This window comes from Ascaphus truei, chromosome 2, assembly GCF_040206685.1.
Source record: "Ascaphus truei isolate aAscTru1 chromosome 2, aAscTru1.hap1, whole genome shotgun sequence".
Classification (NCBI taxonomy): domain Eukaryota; kingdom Metazoa; phylum Chordata; class Amphibia; order Anura; family Ascaphidae; genus Ascaphus; species Ascaphus truei.
The window spans coordinates 187,303,989-187,327,971 of record NC_134484.1 but is presented as its reverse complement, the minus strand read 5'-3'; the positions used below and the strand labels follow the sequence as shown (position 1 = coordinate 187,327,971).

General features: G+C 43.2%; 1 protein-coding gene across 1 annotated transcript; it reads left to right on the top strand.

The window, feature by feature from the left end:
- Positions 1-4,034: 4,034 nt before the first annotated feature.
- Positions 4,035-13,484, top strand: EDN1 (endothelin 1). Its single transcript, XM_075585696.1, has 5 exons — positions 4,035-4,506; positions 7,771-7,954; positions 10,005-10,160; positions 10,306-10,425; positions 12,358-13,484. Exons 1-5 carry the CDS (start codon positions 4,425-4,427, stop codon positions 12,497-12,499), a joined length of 684 nt encoding a protein of 227 aa, XP_075441811.1. The 5' UTR covers positions 4,035-4,424; the 3' UTR covers positions 12,500-13,484.
- Positions 13,485-23,983: the final 10,499 nt, after the last annotated feature.

Here is a 23,983-nt window from a genome sequence, read left to right as displayed (position 1 = left end):
GAGAGAGAGAGAGTGAGGTCAGAGAGAAAGAGAGAGAGTGAGGTCAGAGAGAGAGAGAGAGAGAGAGTGAGGTCAGAGAGAGAGAGAGTGAGGTCAGAGAGAGAGAGAGAGAGAGAGAGTGAGGTCAGAGAGAGAGAGAGAGAGAGTGAGGTCAGAGAGAGAGAGAGAGAGAGAGTGAGGTCAGAGAGAGAGAGAGAGTGAGGTCTGAGAGAGAGAGAGAGTGAGGTCAGAGAGAGAGAGAGAGTGAGGTCAGAGAGAAAGAGAGAGAGTGAGGTCAGAGAGAGAGAGAGAGAGAGAGTGAGGTCAGAGAGAGAGAGAGAGTGAGGTCAGAGAGAGAGAGAGAGTGAGGTCAGAGAGAGAGAGAGGGTGAGGTCAGAGAGAGAGAGAGTGAGGTCAGAGAGAGAGAGAGTGAGGTCAGAGAGAGAGTGAGGTCAGAGAGAGAGTGAGGTCAGAGAGAGAGAGAGAGTGAGGTCAGAGAGAGAGAGAGAGTGAGGTCAGAGAGAGAGAGTGAGGTCAGAGAGAGAGTGAGGTCAGAGAGAGAGAGAGAGATGTCTGAGAGAGAGTGAGGTCAGAGAGAGAGAGAGAGTGAGGTCAGAGAGAGAGAGAGAGAGAGAGAGAGTGAGGTCAGAGAGAGAGAGAGAGAGTGAGGTCAGAGAGAAAGAGAGAGAGTGTTGTCAGAGAAAGAGAGAGTGAGGTCAGAGAAAGAGAGAGAGAGGTCAGAGAAAGAGAGAGAGAGGCCAGAGAGAGAGAGAGTGAGGTCAGAGAGAGAGAGAGAGTGAGGTCGAGAGAGTGAGGTCAGAGAGAGAGAGAGAGAGTGAGGTCAGAGAGAGAGAGAGAGAGAGAGAGAGAGTGAGGTCAGAGAGAGAGAGAGAGAGAGAGTGAGGTCAGAGAGAGAGAGAGAGAGTGAGGTCAGAGAGAGAGTGAGGTCAGAGAGAGAGAGAGAGAGAGAGTGAGGTCAGAGAGAGAGAGAGAGAGTGAGGTCAGAGAGAGAGAGAGAGTGAGGTCAGAGAGAGAGAGTGAGGTCAGAGAGAGAGAGCGAGAGTGAGGTCAGAGAGAGAGAGAGAGAGTGAGGTCAGAGAGAGAGAGAGAGAGAGAGAGAGTGAGGTCAGAGAGAGAGAGAGAGAGTGAGGTCTGAGAGAGAGAGAGTGAGGTCAGAGAGAGAGAGAGAGAGTGAGGTCAGAGAGAAAGAGAGAGAGAGTGAGGTCAGAGAGAGAGAGAGAGAGAGAGAGTGAGGTCAGAGAGAGAGAGAGAGAGTGAGGTCAGAGAGGAGAGAGAGAGTGAGGTCAGAGAGAGAGAGAGTGAGGTCAGAGAGAGAGTGAGGTCAGAGAGAGAGAGAGAGAGTGAGGTCAGAGAGAGAGAGAGTGAGGTCAGAGAGAGAGAGAGAGAGAGAGAGAGTGAGGTCAGAGAGAGAGTGAGGTCAGAGAGAGAGTGAGGTCAGAGAGAGAGAGAGAGATGTCTGAGAGAGAGTGAGGTCAGAGAGAGAGAGTGAGGTCAGAGAGAGAGAGAGAGAGAGAGAGAGAGTGAGGTCAGAGAGAGAGAGAGAGAGAGTGAGGTCAGAGAAAGAGAGAGTGAGGTCAGAGAAAGAGAGAGAGAGGTCAGAGAAAGAGAGAGAGAGGTCAGAGAGAGAGAGAGTGAGGTCAGAGAGTGAGAGTGTGTGAGAGTGTCTGAGAGAGACACCAACTGCGCACTGCAACTGTTAGGTATGTATATACACCTTTGTTTTTACTTTGGTGGCCCGCGTAAAAATCCTGATCGCCTTGGGGAGCCTTGAAAAAATTCTGATTGCCTTGGGGAGCCTTGAACCGAAAAAGTTTGGGAACCACTGATCTACACTGTATTCCTCTGTGTTGTCTGGAGGACCTCCCTGGACCCAGTGCACCGGCAGATAAGTACCCCCCATCAGCACCATATTGCAGTGTGCATGTACTTCTCTCTATGATAGTACATCTACTGATCATGTACCATACAGTACTTTGTGTATCCTACCTGCTATATAACTTTTATTTACAGTGTCTAGCAGTGTACGATATGCTCACAATGTCTCATCTAAGCATCAATCAACACATCAGAACACACATACATACAGTGGTATATGTATATCTTATATGGAGATGTTTAATATAATTTAGATCTGCCGTAGATAAAGGGTGCACAATAGATAGCATAGGCCTCATATATGTACAAAAGAGTAATTAGTGTTTATAGTGTGTTAGCCAATACATATTGGATTTCTTAGTCAAAGCAATATTGTTCTACTACTGTATGTTAACATTTTATCTGACAAACCTACACAATAAAACAATGTTGTGTTACGGCTGGGGGGAAAAAAAAACAAAACTTTTCTAACCTGAATTGTTTCAGATTACAAAAAAACTTTAGTCATCCCGGCTCCTATGTCATTCAACACACTTGAATATGTGTAATGGTCTTTACAATGTGCATTTTCTTGTAGCAGATCCAAAATAGGCACTTGGTACAGGAGATATTTGATTAAGTTGTTATTCAAGAACGTTGAATCTTGAGCCTGTGCCCAAAGTACACTGTTTAAAAAGTCTTTTTGATATCGTAAAACAATCCTTAATGACCTCATCATAACATAAGCCCTATAATTTAGGCACATTAGCAGCATTTAGAAAAACATCTGATTTGTCTTTCTTTCACTTTTGCTCATGTCATCATGTTAAAGTCAGTGGTGTTTCTGTGGGGAACAAAGTGCCAGAACAATAAGCAGCAAAAAAAAAACCTACTTTAAATGCACACTTAATACGTTAAATTACAACTTTAAATAAGGGAAAGGAGCAGGAAATGTAGCCTCTTCCAGCTTGTTTAACATTACCTATTAGTAATACATTTATAATCACTGTAAGGAGTTTCTTATCCTATGAGTTTCCTCACATAACTAGCCCTGGTTGCTTTCGTGAAACAGTGCTTTGGTATTTCCAGGTAAAAACATTTTTATAATTAAAAATATCAGAGATTTCCACAACATATATTTTTTATTCTCTGCAGCAAGAAAATGATTCTCTATTTCAAGCACCACCATTACTGTCCATAGCCGTTAAGTACAGTACCATGGAAAACAATCTCATGCTACATGTACAGCACACAGTTCTAAAAGTCTTTAGGGGTAAATGTATTCAATTCCTGAAATTCCTCGACACGCATTAATCATTTCTTTTCTCTGCCTGTTTACAGGACAGGAAACTTCTCAACCAAATTCCTTCATTTCAGCACGGATTTTTGAACCTCTAACTAGCCTTTTTTCTTTCATAAATGCAGCAAACAATTAACAAATTATGGAATGAGATGCACATTTTAATGGCATTTGATGTCATTACAACATGTGCATTGTGAAAGTCGTTGTTGTTCTACATACTATTCTCTGATTTGCTTATTTATGCAGAGAAGGGGCAAAATCCCTTTATTCTTTGATTATTCATCATTTGTTCAAAATACCTCTTGTCATCAATGAAACCGTATATCCTAATAACTCTTTGGTTTTGAACTTTTGAGCTCCAATCGTTTTGATGCCAGTATTCTTAAATCTGATGGAAATGCACTATATGAATAACCCGAAAATAACAATTTCATTCCCATTACTCAATACTGTATAATTGTATATTCAACAGAAAAGTTTGATGTGACAAGCCATGAGTGCAGATTTTGCACTCCAATATAATGACACATTCAATAATATTAAAGTTATCAACTGTCTAATAGTAAGAGCAGTGATGCAAAATAATAAAAACGTTCAGTTCTTTTAAGCAACCCTGGACATACATTTCTTGTTCTTCCAGTCAGTGGCAATATTTAGTTAACAGGTGAAGCAATAGCTCTACTGATGTGAGACTAGGAGAATCCTCCGTGCAGTGCAAGCCCTGGAACTCTCTGTGTGCTGTGTCCTCTAGGTAGGGCTGACACTCCCCCTACTGGTAGGAACCCAGAGCGGCAGGTTTAAAGGGACTAAGGGATTTCTCTTAGCCCTGCCCCTGGTTTGTCAGACGGCGTCTCCCTCTGTGAGGTTACCAGAGATTTCCTTTCCAGCCTACCCTTATCTCAGTCTGCACGTTGCTTCTCGGTGACTAATAGCACAATAACATTGTCTCAGGATAATATACATTCAGGGCTGTTTACAAACTCTATGGCGGTTCAATATAAAAAGGAAGAGGAAAGCTGGCTGAACCACAATCTTGTTGGGACCTCTCAAAGGACTAAGAACCCCCTGATCTACTTCTTCTGATTGGACTTTGGATAATTGATTAAGAACATTTAATCTCATTTATCAATACTAGGGGAAAGTTCTATATATTTTTTTTCTTTTTCTAAAATATAAAAAAAAGGGCGACAGAGCATACCTATTAAAATAATTTATTAACAGAATTTTTTTGGGGATTGCTTTCTTTTTATTGCTCATCACCTAGAAGATGTATTTGTCCAGTTTCACAATGGATTTACAGATGGTTCTTTCTCTGCTGTTTGTGCTGTTTCACGGGGCACATGGAACAGGTACAGTAAACTCCTATTATTGCATTGAACAGGATATTTGGATTTTCCTTATCTAGATGTTGATATGATGTTTATATGTATGACATATATGTTCTTCATGTTTAAATATCATGCAATTTATCTAGAAGAACTTGGAAATGAGGAATCTAATAGTTGCAAGGTGCTACTGCACAGATCACTGAGCTAGTGTTAATACCTCAGCCTTTTCATGAATTAGCACATAATGCTAATACATATAGCTCTTGTCGATTCTCATACATAGAAAGAAAAATGTATACAAAAGGGAATTATTTTGATAAAATGTGTAGTTAACACATTACCTCCATGGGCTGATATTAACACACTAAATATGACTTAATTTAGCATTCACAGTATAGCAGTATGCACACAGTAAATCCCGCATTCCTGATTATTATCACGCAGTTCAGCTGGGGTGTCCCCAAGATCGTAGTGAATATTGTGCCGGGGCTCCTACTGCACAATGTGCAACGTGCCTCCCTGACTCCAGTCTAGGGGGTAAATTACTCATGGGGGTAAATATTAAGGAATGTTTATAAGGCTGGTGTCTGTTGAGTTTTTTTATTGTGTATTCTGCACATACTGGCACTGAAATTGCTGAGAGTTTTTGTCTCACCTGCCTCCCTCAAAACACATATTAACAAATTTGTTTCTGTAAATGCACATTTAGTTTGCCCATTTTACTTACCAAGGAGCAGTAAATCAAACTATTATATTATAAGATGCGTCAATTATATAGTGCTGGTAATTCTTGTGATATTATTTCTATTATTATTATTATTATTATTATTATTATTATTATTATTATTATTATTATTACCATCAATAATGTCAGCAGTATTATTATTGTGGCATTATTGTGTGCCATTATAACACACACACATACTTTTTAATACAATGTATCATTCCTATAAAAAGGCATCATTATTATAGTGCTTTATTCTTATATTTTGAATGCAGTTGGCAGCCTTAAATGATCAGGTGCAAAGAGCAGCAGATCGTGTTTATGAGGAAGGGATTCACAGGGAGATCAACCTGACAGTCAGGATGGAAAAAAACGTGTCCTGGGTGTTATACTGTAGCGTGCGCAGTGAGCACTCAATTTAAAGAGCAAATACAGTAGTACAATGTAGACTTGAGGGGATGGAGCAGAGCGATTGTGAAATGAAATGATAGGGTGTGAAGTCCTGGAGCTGCTTGGCTGAGTAATCAAGAGAAGCGAAACCTGGTGCAGGGAGATCCAGAACGCAGGTGTGATCTCAGTGAGCAGGTGTGATCTCAGTGAGCAGGTGTGATCTCAGTGAGCAGGCTGCAGGACATGCCCTGTCCAATGGCTTGGATTATGTGTTACTGTTTTAACACCCAATGGACACAATGTAATGTACTGTAGCCCTAACAGAGTTACTGAAGTAGGGTAAAACCTTAAACGATATACATGGAGGATAATATATCCAAATATGCAAAACTGATGCCATGAAATACCTGATACACTGTACAATAGGAGGAAAGGGGGTGAAGTTTCATTGCTTTCAGTGGGGTTTTTTTTTTCTCTGTAACAAGGCAGGTGCTACTTTTTCTTGCCTCCAGTTTTGCAGCCCGCTGGCACTGGTACAGTGCATCGCCTCCCCCCCCCCCCCCCCGTTTAATAGTGATTTAGTAGTGAGACAGTGGCAATCATTAAATGTACACGTTAATTTACTCTATCATAGGGCTACATGCAGTGTCTTAGATAGGGGACGCGGTGTTCTGATACTGTAGTTTGCTTCTTCTCTGGGGTGATTGAGTGACTTGTAATATAAGACGTGTGATGTATTTTCAGCAGGCACAGTGTATATTCTAATCATGGGACTTACAGGTAGTTGTGATGTTGTCTCAGTGGTTAGAAGATAACTTAGTAGCAGAACTAATGAACAAGCAGAGTAGGCAGCAGCAGTGCCCACTGGTTTCAGATACTTGTTACAAAGATCTGTGCATACAGTAGCAGCATTTCTACTGCAGCTGCAAAGTTTCCCCTTGGTGCTGCACAGAATCTCAGATCTTTTACAGCTGCTCATTGGTAACAATCACCTATGGAAACAGCACATGGATAACACACGCTGCCCATATTTACAGTAACTACAGTATATACTGTGCAATACTATATGTATCTATCAGTTTATTTATACCGTGCCAACAATGTACACAACGCTTCCCTACATTACAATAGGAGGTAATTAAATGACAAAGAATGGCATTACGTGCAACAGGTAAAATGATAACATAAAGCAAAAAGATACCCTGCCTCCAGAGAGCTTACAATCTATAACCCCATTATTCGTTCCCTAAGTACTGCTTGCTTTGTACTGTATTGCAGGAATGCTCTAATGATAATCAGGGACATTCTGCATTCATGCTCACTTTCTTGTTCATTGCAGTTACCATTACCTAATGGATTTAACTCAATTGCGTCACAGTTAACAAAACTTGCACAATAATAGACGCCAGCTGGAGCTTTGCTTATTGCAATATATGTAACCTGTTCTGGCACATGTAATGTACAATGCTACCACATCACTGCCTATGCCGTAGGGAGGGCACTTTATAAGTCTCCTGGCTGCTAAACTGGCACACAAAAAATTGCAGTTCGTTTACTAATGGCAACATTTATTTTTTCCCCTTTAAAGACAATGATGGTACATTTTGGCACCAATTTTGCAGCCTGTGGATATTGATACATATACCCCACAATACCTTCCTAGTTCTTCTGTGCCCAGATTATAATCTTTAATATATATAGATTCCAAACATTTATGGGAACACATTTTTGTTTATTGTCTCTGGGTAGATAGATCTGTGTCAGAGTGCATTTGATTATTCAGGTTCCCTGCATAGAATGTATATCGAGTTAGAGGTTGAATCTGCAGATTGTCTAGGTCTAGGAGGAGGACTGTTCCTTTACATCTCTACCGAAGAGGCAGCATTGTCCATAATGTGTGTTCTCAATCAGAGGATACTGTGCTGGTTATGTTAAAGTAAATTACATATGCCCAAATGCAATATAGTTTATGCTCTGTGTTTAACCAGGGGCATCCTCTGTTTGCATAGCAGCAGAGTTAAAACCAGGGGCATCCACTGTTTGCAGAGCAGCAAAAGCAGCAGGCACACACGTAAGGAACAATGAGGGAATGTCTCATCATAGATCATTGTGTATCTGGACCCAGAGCCATTGGGCCTTCTCAGCTAACACAGCATATGCTCTCTTTGCAGTGTCAGGCAGCCCACTCTCCCTCCATGATGGATCTCCAGCTCCTGCTGAAGTGGCTGCTGCTCACCGCTCCTCTGGCTCTCCCTGGCCACCACGCAGGTTTAAACGCTGCTCCTGTTCTTCTCTGATGGACAAAGAGTGTGTCTATTTCTGTCACCTGGACATCATATGGATCAACACCCCTGAGTAAGTCCAGTATCTTTCTCCTGCACCTCACTTCAGCCTCAGCATCTCATTATTGGGCTTATAGTTCAAAGCAATTGAATCTCCAGTGGTCATGGGGAAAATGTATCTAATTGCATGTTTAAAAGGTTTTTTTGTTGGATTAACAGGAATATTACTAATACAGTATATGTTTATTGTTGTTCTCTTGAGCTTGTAGGATCATAAGAGTCTGCTTTTATGATGTCACAGTTGTCTCCTTTCTGGTATATCCAAAGCTCATTCTTGATATAGTGCAATATTCTCATTAGGGTGTCATTAAGCACATTATGAAGTTTTACAAAATGTCTGAAGACTCTATATATACAACAATGTTTTATAAATATTTTCCTAACAAAATGTATTGCATTCTGCAAACTATCTATTCCTGATCACAAGTAAAATAACTTTTTGGAATGATTTGAGAGAGTTGCTAAACTATGTAGATGGTTAAATTACAGTTTCAAATCCAATATCTGCATTCATATTTCAATACAAATTAATAGGATTAAGCAATACAATAAAATGAGGCACTACATATAATACACAATATTACCAGGTGCATCAATGAACCTGTTTGAATAAAGAGAATATACTGTATATTACAGTGAGTCATTCAAATTATAATCTGTAGAAGACATTGTTTAAGAAAAACATCCACACAATAAAGTAGATGCTCAGCTGATTTTGAAATAATTGCTATTCTCAGTCATAAAAACCTAGAAACACTGCAATTGACAGCAGGTAATGAATGACCATTTGGCACGCCTAATTTGTCCTCCGTCTGCTTACTCGAAAACGTTAGAGTTTACTTGATATTTGGCTTTTATTACCTATTTCCTAACCCCAATGCCTATCCCCTGCATTTTACAAGCCCTTTGCTGAGTTTTCATCATGGATCTCTGCAGCAACAACAGAGGAGCTTGTTGGTAAATCCATGTGGAGGCGAGTAGCTTTAATGCAATTAACACAGGCCGTGCAATGCATACTGTACCTGAAACAGCCAATAGAGAAATCACATAGAAAACAAAACCGTTTAATCTCTGGGCAAACAAACTGCTCAATTTTAACAGTTTCCAAACACTGCATAAACCTAACTTGAAATTGTGTATGGATAGTGGCCATGCCTTATCTGAACACCAAACAAATTGGAGACAAATAACTTTGGCTGCCAATAATTTCTGACCTCTATTTTGTATACTTATTTGCATGCAGATTTTATACTGTAAAGCGCAAAGTAGCAAAATCTGCTTCATTTCTGTTGACATGACTTGAGCCTTCTGACAGGCAGGAGCTATGTGTGGCACTGATTGCATAGCACTGCTGGTGTAATGTCCTAAACTGTAAATATTTGCCTTGCTTCATGCCTCCCAGCCATTCACAGAGATATACTCCTAAACTATGATTTAAGAACCATTAAGAAGTTATTAATTAAAATGCACGTAGCAACCTGTGTAATGTACTTGTACAGTATGCTACTGTGAAACCGAGTCTGGCAATTTGCGAAATTGTATATAATTAAGTGCGCAGAAAATGAGGGCCTTTCTTGTACAAAGGTTACTGCTACAGTGCACTGTGAGAGAAGTGTGTAGTTTATAACATTTGCTGCTAAGTAACAATTTCAGTATTGATACAAAATATGTTTATGCTAAAGCAAATCGTATAAAGTGAAAGTGCAATTGTGTGAAACATTAGCTTGGTCAGAATGATCAATCATATGTAACAATTGTATTGTGTGTGGTCATTATGTTTGTTTTGCAGATTCATTCAAATGCAACCATTTATAACTTCAATAACAGATATGTAAAATAAAATTAATTTATATACAAAATATACTGTGATTTAATATATAGCACATAATTATTACTGGGTTTGCTATTTGGGTTTTCATGTTTTTTTTTTTAAATGCAAGTAATTTCTAAAATCACAGTGGATCCGTGATTACAAAATAGTAGCATCTACACTATGAGCATTACAAGCTATTGAGATTAGTTTTGGAGAAAAAAAATTGAAATGTGCAAACTTTTTATTGCAGGCGAACGGTGCCTTACGGTCTCGGAGGCCCTCGGATCAGACGGGCATTGCAGGACACAGACACAGAAAAACTCCCTGAACCTACAAGCAGGTGTCTCTGTGCCAAGCGTAAAGACAAGAAATGCCTGGACTTCTGCCAAACTGCAACAGAACTCCGGTGTGTGCAAATGTTCCATCCAGAGTATTTACATAGCTCACTTTAAATACACCTGTATCAGAGCTTTTCTTTATCTGAGGAGTATGTGTTGGGGAAAGGTGTTTCTTCATTTGTGTTTTACAAGACTCTGTTTATTTTCATGCAGGGCCCAGTCTTCTCTTGCAAAAGACAGGAGCCAAGTTCAGGAGGCCAAAGCCTGCAGGGGGCAGAGGTTTGGAGGAAAATGCATTCATAAGCACCCAAGCAGAAGCAAGAAGATGAAAAGGTGAGAGACCACATGGGTGCTTATTGACCAATAACTTTGCAGCGGTTCAAATCAGTTTGGATTTCATGTTGGTTCTCTTGTACAATGTATGCATGTCTTTATTTATAGTGCGCTATTAATGTACATAGCGCTTCACAGCAGTTATACACGTGACAATCATATAAATAACAAATAATACAAATAACACATGTAACCCCCTTTCCCCGTAACTAAGGGAACTACGCATGCTGCCTTTAACTGTGGCTCACAGAAGGCCTAAGCCTCCACCGCTGGGAGCCTGGGATGAGCTCTCGTTCTCCTCGGTACAGCGCCTCCACCTGGGAGGGATCCTAGCTCTGCAGGATAACCCCTCACAGGAACCAATACAAGAATAGTAATACACACCACACAGGTATAATGTTAACAGTTTACTAGCAAGCTAATAATAATTACACAGAACAGTAGTACCCCACACGATATATTTCCCACACCAGGTTCCCCACTATGTCCACTCCCCGGTGAGGTTTCCCCTAAGTACTGCGGTTCTCTGGGCACCTAACCGCACGGTGTCCAAGAGTAATGCCCACCCAAAGTGTGTGCGGAGCAGTGCTACCCCCTGTGTAAGGCTGTTGGTGCACGTGGTACCTGTCCTGGTGTCAGGCCAGACCAGGTTAATGTGGTGATGGTAGATCCTCAGAACCGCACTATGAGCCCACGAAACGGGTCTGCCGAATCCTCTATCTCTTTGCCGGAGGCGTCCGCCTCTTGAGGGAGCTCCAGCTGAAGTGTCTCCTTAAAGTCTATGGTGTGCCTGTGGTCTGGTCCCAGACCGCAGGCCGTAGCTCACAGTGTGGCGTCCTGTCACCAGTTTACTAATACTATTTGTGGTGAACTAAGGGGAAGCTTCCCTATATGGGGGCCTTCCCTGCAGCACCACAAGCTGGAACGGGTTCAGGACCTAACAGGGGCCTGTGGGGGCTAATCTAGGCCTAGTCCAGTTAAGCACTGCTCCCTGAACACGACTTACTCTGTTGCCTCCTCTGCTCCAATTGGCGCGCTCCCTTTCGGCCAAAGTATATCCTTCCTGCGCCTTGCGAGGATCCCTCAGCCCTATTGGCTGTACTGCTCCATGTGTTGTTCCTCTCTAAGGACTCTGGGACTCGTAGTCCCGCGGCCGCGTGTGCGGAACCCCTTGTAATAGCCTCCGTACTTAATCCCTTCTGCGCATGCGCGATGTGTTGCCTTGCGCATGCACGAGAAAACAAGATGGCCACAACCACCGGAGCAGCTCCCCGATCGCGTGGAGCTCCGGTACCTAGCCACCAGTTCCCCCGCACCTACGGTAGGGGAAAGCGGGGCTCGGCTACACATAATGGGGAAAAGTGCTTCAGACATAAAAGTGACACTTATGAAAAGGAGTCCCTTCTCTGAAGAGCTCACAATGACCGTCTCCAATAGACATTTACAAGCTACAACGATTTTGAAGCCTGCAGTTTTGTCAACAGTCGAGATGTCTGAATATCTTGCAAAGAAATTCAGAAAATAGCAATTTTGATTGTATTATGATAAAATAAGTCCATAATCTATAGACAAATGTTACAGCTTTTCAGATGCATTCTAGTTGATAGCATAATCAGTGAAATAGAGAAAAAGGTATTTTAACTTTCAAAGGAAATTGAACTTTTAACAGCAAATTTGAAGTGGATATGCTTTTAGAAATCCCATTTGCATGTGTTGTGAAACTTTCCACACGTGTTACAAGTAATGGGATAACAAAGCATATTCAATACTGGTCACCATAAGGGAATTCTTTTAGCCTATTCTCACATTAAAAATGTACTATATTTCAAACACTTTGTAAAAAGGCACATCAAGTGGATTTCATGCTGTATATTTACTTGAATGCTCTTTAATTACCATAACATTAACAACAGATATTTATTGTTTTTACAGATTGGAAGACATTGAACATTCCATTAAGAACTCATTCGACTTTGCCAAGCTAATGAAAATGCCCAATGGAATTAAAGAAGTGTCACATCATTGGACACATAAAAAGAGAGGAATTTGGAAACATATGAAGACAACCTCATAGTGGTAAACTGACAATTGATAATCTTCTAGAATCTGGAAGGCATTGCTGTCAGTGAGTGACTAGCGCGTGTGCCAAAGACGTTCTTCGTGATGGTTCAATACATTCAGAAAAAAAGCTGAAGAATTGAAGCTAGAGTTGTGAGAACTACCATCCAACTTCTGGAGCGTTATGATACAGCGTTACTGGTATAAAAAAAAAAAAACATTCTGAGAGAAATGAAAACACATTGTCCAAATATTAGCTTAATAACATTTCTGTCAAAGAAGAAGAATTATGGAGTGCACTGTTCCTGTAACGTGTTTTTAGAAGGATGACGTAGTACTACACTCTGGGTTAGCAGTCAGGCAGCATTAAATGCTAGGGACACTGACAGTGAAACGCTGGACCATAACGTAAGAAATACATGCCTTAACTCTAAACGTGAGATGCTGCATATGGGGATTTATTTGCATTGGGAATGGACAATGAAAGATGTGCCATCAAACGAGGACACATTTCATGCATACAAGTCTACCTCAAGTCTATTCACAGAAGTGCTTCCATCCTGCCCATATTTTAGCTTGTTTTGTCTGTGAATTTTTTTTGTCTTAAAACACAATTTGATTGATAATCCACTGGAGCTAATTAAATTTTGGATGTTTAACATATCTCAGAATTGTTTAGCAGCTGGTTGGTGTGCTCATGGAAAGCAGTGAGTGGAATTATGGATAACTCTCACATGAGCTAAAATTGGATTATTATTTTTTTTAGCAGCGGTGGAATGATTAGAGTAATCTGCTGTCCTTGGTCTGATTAAATTTATTATGTGGATATTTTTAAATACATATTTATATTATTATTTGTAAAGTGACATGCTTATATTTACTGTGTTAAATATACCTTGGGACAGGCCACATTGGTCTATGCATGTTTGTTGTATTTCTGTATGAAAAGTGCTTTATGGCTTCGATGGTAAATATGTTAAAATAAATATTTTGTAACCATATATATTTGTGTCATGTTCATTTGATGTGAGTACAGTCTATAAATAGTTCACATACAGCAGTTTAACAAATCAAGTGGGGATATACATTCTGTAGTGTTTTCACACATTACTTCATTTAACTACCTTTTTGAATTGACCAAGTGGTTCAAATAACTGGAGGATTCTCTTCTAAAAATGACACGGAATACATCATATACATCACATTAATTTTCTCTTGTGTATTCCACGTTTTCTTGATTATTTAGTAACTAAATGGCACAAATAGAATCTTATACATGAATATTTAATTATTAGTAGCATAGGGTTTGTTTTCATCCATCCATCCATCCATCCATCCATCCATCCATCCATCCATCCATCCATCCATCCATCCATCCATCTATCTATCTTATCTATCTATCAAAATGGTTTACAGCATTGTACTGTTCAGTGACATATATCTTGTCTGTATTGAAGGATATCCAGAGATGGTTTGTGGCCTGCAGGTAGCACTGCATTGTGCATTGCTTGAAGTCACAGCACTGTTTATTATCTTACATTTGTTTGGATCAACATAAGAATAGGGTTGGGTGGTGGCTTCTCCAAAAATACTGGACTCAATGGTGAAAGGTGCGTCAGGTCACTATGTCCAGGGAGGAAAATACCGGACACATACATGTCCAGTATCACAGTACCTCTCATTTTTTACTGGACAGAGTATCCAAATACAGGACAGTCCAGTTCAATACCGGACACCTAGCAACCCTACATAAGAAGTATACTATAGACGGAAATGTTTTAAGAATACAACACTAGCCTCTAAACCTCATAGACCACAACATTGAACTGACCCTTTAGCTTCATCGTGGCTTATACAAAAAAGGTAATAATGCTTATTTTATCTACCAATTTTTAAAAACAATTTCCAAAGTAAACCAAAACAGTTTCAGACCACCATACGTTTCAAAACCAAAAAGAAAACAAATGCATTGTTATTGAAATCAAATGATACAGGACAAACTATGGTGTTTTGGGGCTGTCTTGCCCTTTCCTCATGTAAAACACATAGTACATTAAATTATTAAATAAAAAAAGATATGCTCTACCTGAGGAAGAACAAGACAGCTGGAAACGTAGTTTGCTTTGCAACCCTTGATTTCAATAAGACATATTGACTTTCTCGTTGACACCGTTTTCGAGGTGCAGACACTCTTTTGGATTACTATGGCATATTTGTTGGGATAGGAGGATGTTCTACAACCAAATGTATATTTTCTTTAACCTACATTACATGAACTGTGTGGTATATGATTTTCTTTTTGGTAAAGACAATGTGGATGCTGCAATCGTGAAAGAATCTAATGCCACAGAACCAATTTCTTCATACACACTGCTAGACTGATCATTTATTCTGACAGCCATTTAGTAGAATGAATTTGTATTATAACTATTTACCTGGTTTTGAGCAAATCATTGTACAGAATCCCACAAGGATCTTTGATGATGAGCATAGAATATTACACTAAACAATGCAGATGGTGTCTGGGGACATGCTTTTTTTAGAGCAGCACAGCAGGTTTTATTATCCCAATAGAATTTAACTTATCTTCTACGAATACAAACTTTCATTTGGGGAGAGTGTCATAATGCTGAGGTATCTGAAAATTCACCTTTGCTGAAGACTTAGGTTGTACATACACTTGACATGAAGCACTTCTTGTTACTCTCCCAGTGAAAGTAAAGCCTTACATTCCACTCCCCTGACCAGAGTCGCCAACAGGGGGGGCTGCCGGGGTTGACGTCCCAGGCCCGGTGAGTCAGGGGTCCCGGCTGCCCAGGCTCTGTGAGTCAGGGGAGAAGAAGAAAGTATGGCGGTTCACAGCCGTCCGTGTGGGTAATGAAAAAGCGCAACTAATGAATTAAAAAAGGTAACTTTTAATGTGCACTAGACATATACAAAATGCCACAAAAAACTGACGCGTTTCGTCCTGTTACTAGGACTTTGTCAATGAGTAACTGGTGAAAGCACACAGTGATTCTTAGGATCAAAGCACACAGTGATACTGGGACAAAGTCCTAGTAACAGGACGAAATGCGTCAGAGTTTTTTGTGGCATTTTGTATATGTCTAGTGCACATTAAAAGTTACCTTTTTTAATTCATCAGTTGCGCTTTTTCATTACCCACACAGACGGCTGTGAACTACCATACTTTCTTCTTCTCCTCTGACTTCCCGAGGCTGGAGCACGCTGACACTGCGCAGAGATCAAATCCTCGGATTACAGCGTTTGATCGGCGATACCGATGGGTCAAGTTTTGTGAGTAATACGCCCTTGGGGGCTCTTGGGCTGTGCGTTGGACGCCAGGATTTGTGAGGGTAGTGGCGGAGTTGTATTCCTTAACTGTGTATCTTCTACTGAACTTTGCTCACTACCATTTTCTTCCTGAGGATTGAGACTTTATTGCACATATGGAGCCCTTCTAATACGCTTATACCTAAGTGGATTTGAACTGTCGCAGTGCTGATACTTTCATTATTCATTGTTACAGTGCCCTTGTGTGTGACTTTAGAGCACCGATTTCGGAGTTCACTCTCCGTCCTCCATATCCTGTGAGTCAGGGGGCCCGGCCACCCGGGCCCACAGCGTGGCCGTGCCGTATAAAAAAAACGCAGTGTGGCTGCGGGCACCCGGTGGCAGGTCTCTCTGTCGTCGGCGCCGAGGTCAGCTGGGCTTAGCTTCCGGCGCGCGTCAGCATCAGACACCTCGTGGGACAGACTGAGGGAGAAGCCTGCAGTGGGGGAGAGCTGGGGCCGGCAGCAACTGCTGTTACCTGCTGCCACCGCCCCCTCCCAGCCATCCTGCAGCCACCGGCCTACCGCCCCCCCCATAGCAACGCCCCCCCTCCCCATAGGAACGGCACCCCCTTTGCAGCCAACGGCCCTCCACAGCAACACCCCCCCACTTAACAACCACCGTCCCTCCCGCAGCAACGGACCACCCGTAGCAACCACCGCCCCCCCCCGCAGTAGGCACTGCCCCCCACAGCAAGCCCCCCCCGTTCGCAGCCACCGGCCCTCCCGCAGCTACGCCCCCCCCGTAGCAGCGACTGGCTCTCCCGCAGCAATGCCCCCTGTAGCAACGGTCCCCCCTTCGCAGCCACCAGCACACCGGCCATCCCTAAGCCACCGACCCACCCCCCACCCTGCAGCCACTGGACCTCCCGCAGTCACCAGGGCTGACCTGAGACCATCCACAAGGTAAGTCTGATTTTTATTTTTATTGGGGGTGTATTTTTATATGGATGGGGGGGGGTGGAGATGTATTTTTATATGTATTGGGGGGTGTGTTTTATATGTGTAACGGGTATCCCCTCCCCCCCCCCAATCGCAGATATGGTATGGGTGCGGAGAACATACAGTGTTACCAGGTGTGGTGCATATACCTGCAGGCTCACAGGAGGCCTGAGCCTCCGCTAGTGAGAGCCTGGGGTGAATCCTCTGGAACGGTCTCGGTTTCAGCGCCTCCACCTATGTAGGATTCTATGGGAATGTAGAATGACCCTAACATAGGAACCCACCCAGAAACCACATACACCAGTATTATGGATAACAGGTTTACTGAATGAATAAATGATAACTCTTACATAACAATTATAACACCACCATTATAACATCCCCACACGGTGCCCACAGCCTTACCCCCTTTGTCCCGTGGTCAGCGCTGCCACTATGTGTTAATAGAATGTTATGATCTGTTGGTGCACTTATAGAGTACCTGCCGAGTGCTCCTGCACTCAGGCCTGCAAGGAACTTCACAAAGGCTCTGTCGTTCTGGGATCCCATCTGATCCGGTCCGGTGAATCCTTGCTTGGGGTCCGCCAGGGGCGGTCCCACCCTGAAGATAGTCTTTGTCTTTGAGCACCGACTTGGGCCCAAATCTCTTTTACTGGAACTGCAGCATCCGCTGATCACTATCTAATACTAGCACTACATGACACGGTCCCTAACCTAGGGCCTGTCCCTGTAGCACCACAAACTGGGGAGTGAGGACCTACCTGGGACCTAAGGGGTTAACTGGCCTATCTCGCCCCCCTAGCTCTTCCCGGTCCTGACTCTAACCAACTAGTACCTGCAGTAACGCACTGCCACTTACTTGGTACGTGCAGCAACCGTGCTGCACAAACACTGTGCCTGCCTGTCAGACCTCACAGCACTGATAGCTGTGACTCTGACAAGATGGCACTCACACTAAGGGCAGAGTCCCTAACTGGGGCCGTCCCTTATCAATTACCCACTAACCCTGCACCCTTCCTTCCCCTTCTGCTCCGCTGCTCCAACTGACTGCGTAGCTGCAAGTCCAAACAATGTATCTCCTTTCTCCCTCTAGAGATCCTTGGCCCTCATAGGCCACACTAAGGCACCTGGTGTGCTTGGCCCTAAGCCTCATGGGAGTTGTAGTCCCGTGGAGGCTGCAATTACATTGGGGCCGCGTGCGCGCCTTCCCTGCGCCTGCGCGCATCCCTAATGGCCGCCGCAACCTCTCCTGTACGGTCCCTGCCCTCACGCAACTGTTCCCTGGCTCTAGGGTACATTCTGTGCATGCGCGACTCTGTCGGGCCGCCGGGGGCTTACTGCACATGCGCGAACTGGCGCAACATGGCGGCGCCCTCACCGCCCGGCTCCGGGAGCGCCGGGAGCCCTGTGACGCGTGTGCGGCCTTGGCAACCGGCCGCATGCGTCCCCGGCAACCCCGAGCCGGGGCCTGACCGCCCTCACCCCTGCAATCGCCGCGCGGGGCCGCGATTTGACTCGGCTGCACCCGCGATCGTCAGCAAGGTGAGGGGGTGCTGACAGGCTGGGGAGAACTGGCTACATATGTATTGGGGGGGTGTATTTTTATATGTATTGGGGGGTGGGGGTGTATTTTTATATGTATTGGGTGGGGGGGGTGTATTTTTATATGTATTGGGTGGGGGGGGGTGTATTTTTATATGTATTGGTGGGGTGTATTTTTATATGTATTGGGGGTGTGTGTTTTTATATGTATTGGGTTGTGGGGTGTATTTATATATGTTTTGGGTGGGTGGAGGTGTATTTTTATATGTATTGGGTGGGGGGGTGTATTTTTATATGTATTGGGGGGGGTGTATTTTTATATGTATTGGGGGGGTGTATTTTTATACTGTATGTATTGGGGAGATGTATTTTTATATGTATTGGGTGGGGGGGTAATAAACAGATTGCATTGTGCTGTTTTTTTCCGTATTACAATAAGAAGAAAACAGTTAAGTTAAAGTTGTGCGCTAAAAAAATGTTTTTGTGGTAGGTGCACTATGGGTTGAGAGGGGGGGGGGGGGGCTGCTCTTTTCATTTGTCCTGGGCCCCAGGATTTCTGTTGGTGGCCCTGCCCCTGAAAGGGGATCGGTATGGAATTACAGAAGCACAACACACACACACACACACACACACACACACACACACACACACACACACACACACACACACACACACACACACACACACACACACACACACACACACACACACACACACACACACACACACACACACACACACACACACACACACACACATCCTCTTTCTCTATCTACCTCAAATATGTAAACCTCCAGTACTGCTTTAGTTCACCCCATATCTGCCTTTCAGCTCCTTAGGTACAAAATTAAAAAAGTGCTCGATAGCGCTCTAACAACCCCAAAAAAATCAAATAACCACAAATAGCCCTGGCGTGGATATAGTGTTCCGGTGAAGCGGAGGACAACGAGGAACCCAGGGGATCGCGACTCACTGTGTACCTGTTACCCGCTATCCATTTTCGCCTATCTTGATCATACAGAGTGTAAGCCTTTATTTGTATACCCATTGTCAGAATATACTACCGTCTACACTATATGGTCTTTTCTTCCTTGGAGGTTGGCGGCTGGTGACTGGTGCATATTCACAGGGTACATCCACCCCTAAAGTTGGATGGCTGCTTGATTTTGGCTACTTTCATGTGAGTTGTCATTTTTGAGCGTTTGCACATAGAATCACTGATTTAAACATTACTGTACTATGTGATGTTTTTTCTATTTTTTATGACTACGAGACCCGCTCCCCTGATCTTTTGGAGTTTCAGCTCCTTAGGTATGAAGAGGTATAAGCCGTGCTTTGCCATTAGACACTATACCCATATATTATACTACATACTGTACCATATTTAAGCAGACTTCTGTCATAAGATACCTTCTGGTGCAGGCCGACACCTTCCAGTCTATTGATATCAATGGACTGGAAGGTGTCTCCCACTCCCTTAAGGTCCCATTTTCTTCCTTTATTGACTTGAAATACCAGTGGTGTAAAGGACTCATGATTCCCAATGCCAAGTGTTTTTCTTTTATATGATCTTGTTCCCCACTGTACTGTGTATGTCACTAGAAATGTGAGAAATTGTTCTATTTAAAAGAAGAAAAAAAATAGTGAATTTGAAAAGAAATCTAGCCTCTTGATGACACCGTTAGTTCTGAATCTGTCATTTTTTTACTCAGCTATGGGAATGTATAGCAATTTTATCCATACCTGTCTCTTTTAGACTACCATATGTTGGTGAAACCTATGAAAAAGAATACCAAAGACGGTGTCGTAACCACCGTGCTGCTAAACCCTGCAATTCCCTTGGAACCCGGCCGGCCGGCAAGCGCTCTTTGCGCATGCGCAGTCGGCGCTCGCCAGTGGGTCAAAAAAACAGGGACAGAGCCAGAAAAAGTCGGGACTAACCCGACTAAACCGGGACGCCTGGTCACCCTATGTGTGTGTGTGTGGGGGGGGAGGGGGGGGCGTGTATTGTGTGTGTAGGAGGGAGGGGTGTGGGAGTGTGTGTGTGTGTGGGGGGGGGGGGGGAATGGAGGGTTTGTGGGGGGATTGAGTGAGGAGTGGGGCAGTGTGAAAGAGAGAGAAGGGGGAAGAGTGAGAGGGAGGAAGAGTAAGGAAGGGGGTGAGACACAGGAGAGAGAGGGAGACAGTAAGAGTGGGGGAGTGTGAGGATGAGAGGAGGGATGTACTGTATGAGGATGAGAGGGGAGACTGTGAGGGGGTGAGAGCAAGGTGTGTGAGAGGGGGGGGGGCAAGGCCATTCACTTAGGGACTCTGGTGGAAACTAAGTTTATTTAGCTTTTTGTTTAGGGAGCCCTTTCAACATTTTTGCAGGGGGGCCAAAATATATAGTTACGCCACTGACTAAAGAGCTATATGGTAAGATGGAGAATACTGAATTCTATTATAATCTGTAGACGTTCAAGGCCTGCTGGTAAGTGTAGGTAACTATGGCTATAAGCTTTAAGAATTTGCAGGTCAATTATTCAATCTTCCGTGAGGCTGTATTCCCCATGCTAGAGAAGTATTCAGTCTGCTGAAATGAATACAACTAAACTCTTCTCCAGCAAATTGATTAACGACCATTCAGTGGCAGTGCTTAACATGGCATCAGAATAGTGTATAGAGGAACATACTATAAGTCATTCAGAGTAATTGGGAGATCCATTAGTAAAGTTTTAATCTTTCTACTAGAGTTAAAGCAGCAAAACATGTGAAATCTTATATGCTCTACTCAAACCACCCTCAGCTGCCTCTTCTTCCTCCATCTCCGCTCAGGACTTTGCTGACTATTTTAAGGAAAAGGTGAAATCCATACGGCAGAACATCCCGTCTGTTTCTTCCTCCCATCCTACACCTCTTCCTAAGGCTGCGTCCAGGGTGCCTTCTTGCTTGCTGAGGCGCGTGGAGGCTGAGGGAAAGTGGGTGCTTTCCCTGGCCTTGGTCCGCACACCGTCCAGGAGCATGTCGGGGGTGTGTTGGGGGGCAGGCCAGTGACGTCACGGAGCTGGTTCGCCCTCATTGGGCGAACCGCTCACGTGACTGGCCCTGCGCTCCGGCGAGCGCCAAATCTAAATTTTGTATAAGACCTACGCTTCCGCACGCTTGCGGAAGCGTAGGCAAGCCCCTACTAAAGCCACTCTCATTGCGGCTGTAGGGGCTCACTGGTAAGCACCAGCATGCCTCAGCACCGCTGACCATGCCCGAGGCCTTACTCTCCTCCTGCCTACCTTGACTCTTTTTCCACGGTCTCAGAGGAGGATGTATCACTGTTAATCTCCTCTTCTTCCTCTACCACTTGCCCTCTTGACCCCATTCCCTCCCATCTCCTAAAACCTCTTGGTCCCACTATAAACCCTACGCTCACACACATTTTTAACTCCTCCCTCTACTCTGGTACTTTTCCCTCCTCCTTCAAACATGCAACTGTTATACCATTACTCAAAAACAGCAAGCTTGACCCTACCTGTCCGTCTAACTATCGACCTGTCTCCCTCCTGCCTTTTGCCTCTAAACTCCTTGAACGTCTTGTATTCTCTCGCTTGCTTCATTTTCTCAACACCTATACTCTCCTAGACCCTCTACAATCTGGCTTCCGCACTGCTCACTCCATGGAACCAGCCCTCACTAAAATAACTGATGACCTCCATGCTGCCAAAGACAGAGGTCATTACACTCTGCTCATATTACTCAACCTCTCCGCAGCATTTGACACCATTGACCACCCTCTTCTCCTTCATATTCTCCATACTCTTGGTATTCGGAACAAAGCTCTATCCTGGATCTCCTCTTACCTCTCCCATTGTACTTTGAGTGTCTCTTCTGCTAACACCACCTCCTCCTCTATTGATCTCTCTGTGGGGGTACCCCAGGGCTCTGTCCTGGGACCTCTTCTCTTTTCTCAGTACACACTCTCTCTAGGTGACCTAATAACATCTCTTGGGTTTAAATATCACCTCTACGCTGACGACATACAAATATACTTTTCAACACCTGACCTTACACCTGCTGTACAAACCAAAGTTTCTGAATTTCTCTCTGCTATATCATCTTGGATGGCCCTCCGTCGCCTTAAACTCAACATGGCAAAAACAGAACTCCTCATACTTCCTCCAAAATCTGGCTCTACTACCTCCTTCCACATTACTGTTGGAAGTACAATCATTCACCCAGTAGCCCAAGCACGCTGCTTAGGGATCACACTGGACTCCTCTCTCACATTCTCCTCTCACATTCAAAACGTTTCTAAAACCTGTTGCTTTTTCCTCCGCAATATCACTAAGATACGCCCGTTCCTCTGTTGCTCGATTGCTAAAACTCTGACTCAGGCCCTCATCCTCTCCCGTCTTGATTACTGTAACCTCCTGCTGTCCGGCCTTCCTGCCTCTCACCTGTCTCCCATACAATCTATCCTAAACGCTGCTGCCAGAATCGCTCTGCTCTTTCCTAAATCTGTCTCTGCGTCTCACCTCCTGAAATCCCTCCCCTGGCTTCCGATCAAATCCCGCATCTCACACTCGATTCTCCTCCTCACTTTTAAAGCTTTACACTCTTCTGCCCCTCCTTACATCTCAGCCCTAATTTCTCGTTATACACCATCCAGACTCTTGCGTTCGTCTCAAGGATGTCTTCTTTCTACCCCCTTTGTATCTAAAGCCCTCTCCCGCCTTAAACCTTTTTCACTGACTGCCCCGCACCTCTGGAATGCCCTTCCCCTCAATACCCGACTAGCACCCACTCTATCCATCTTTAAGACCCACCTTAAGACACACTTGCTTAAACAAGCATGTGAATAGCACTGTGGATAATACTGGGCACATGATACATAAAGCTTGGCCCCTTGCAGACGCACTTACCAGAACTCCCTCCTACTGTCTCTGTACGTTCTCCCTACCTACCAATTAGACTTTAAGCTCCTCGGAGCAGGGACTCCTCTTCCTTAATGTTACTTTTTTGCCTGAAGCACTTATTACCATGATCTGTTATTTATATTATCTGTTATTTATTTGATTACCACGTGCATTCAAACTGTGAAGCGCTATGTACATTAATGGCGCTATATAAATAAAGACATACAATACAATGTGTGTTTAAAATAAAAATCAGTTATGTAGTATTAGATAATAGTGACTGGTTTTTGTTGTTCTTTTTGTTATTCAAGTTTTGGAAAATTGCATATTAAAGCAGCAAAACATGTGTAATCTTAAGTTTAAAAAAATAATTTCTGTAGTATTAGATAATTTACTATTTTGTTTTAAATATATCCAACTCTTAATGCTATTTGTAATGATTTCTAAAGCAACCTTTGATTTCTATAGCAAGTTTCGCCCACCTCCCCAGCAGTGCAAGATATTCACAACACTTTCCTGTTTGGGATATTTTGTTACAAATTTTCCCAGCAGTTTAAGCTGCAAACTGACTGAAGCAGCCATTATGTTAGGCACGCAATCAGAATTTTGACAGATTTATAACAGGTGCATCAAACGATTGCCAGCTTAGCTAAGAATGTAGAATTATACATTGTCACATGCTTCATATATACAAATAAGAAAAGAAAAACGCATGAAAGAAGTATTGCTGTTTTAATGCCATATTTTCATCAAGTTGTAATCAGAAATATCAGCTAGCAATACACAGGAGATGAATCC

Coding starts and splice junctions, on each gene's coding strand:
- EDN1 (XM_075585696.1), top strand. CDS start 4,425: ATGTATTTGTCCAGTTTCACAATGGATTTACAGATGGTTCTTTCTCTG. Junction 10,161..10,305: donor CAAACTGCAACAGAACTCCG/GTGTGTGCAAAT, acceptor ATTTTCATGCAG/GGCCCAGTCTTCTCTTGCAA. Junction 10,426..12,357: donor AGAAGCAAGAAGATGAAAAG/GTGAGAGACCAC, acceptor TTGTTTTTACAG/ATTGGAAGACATTGAACATT.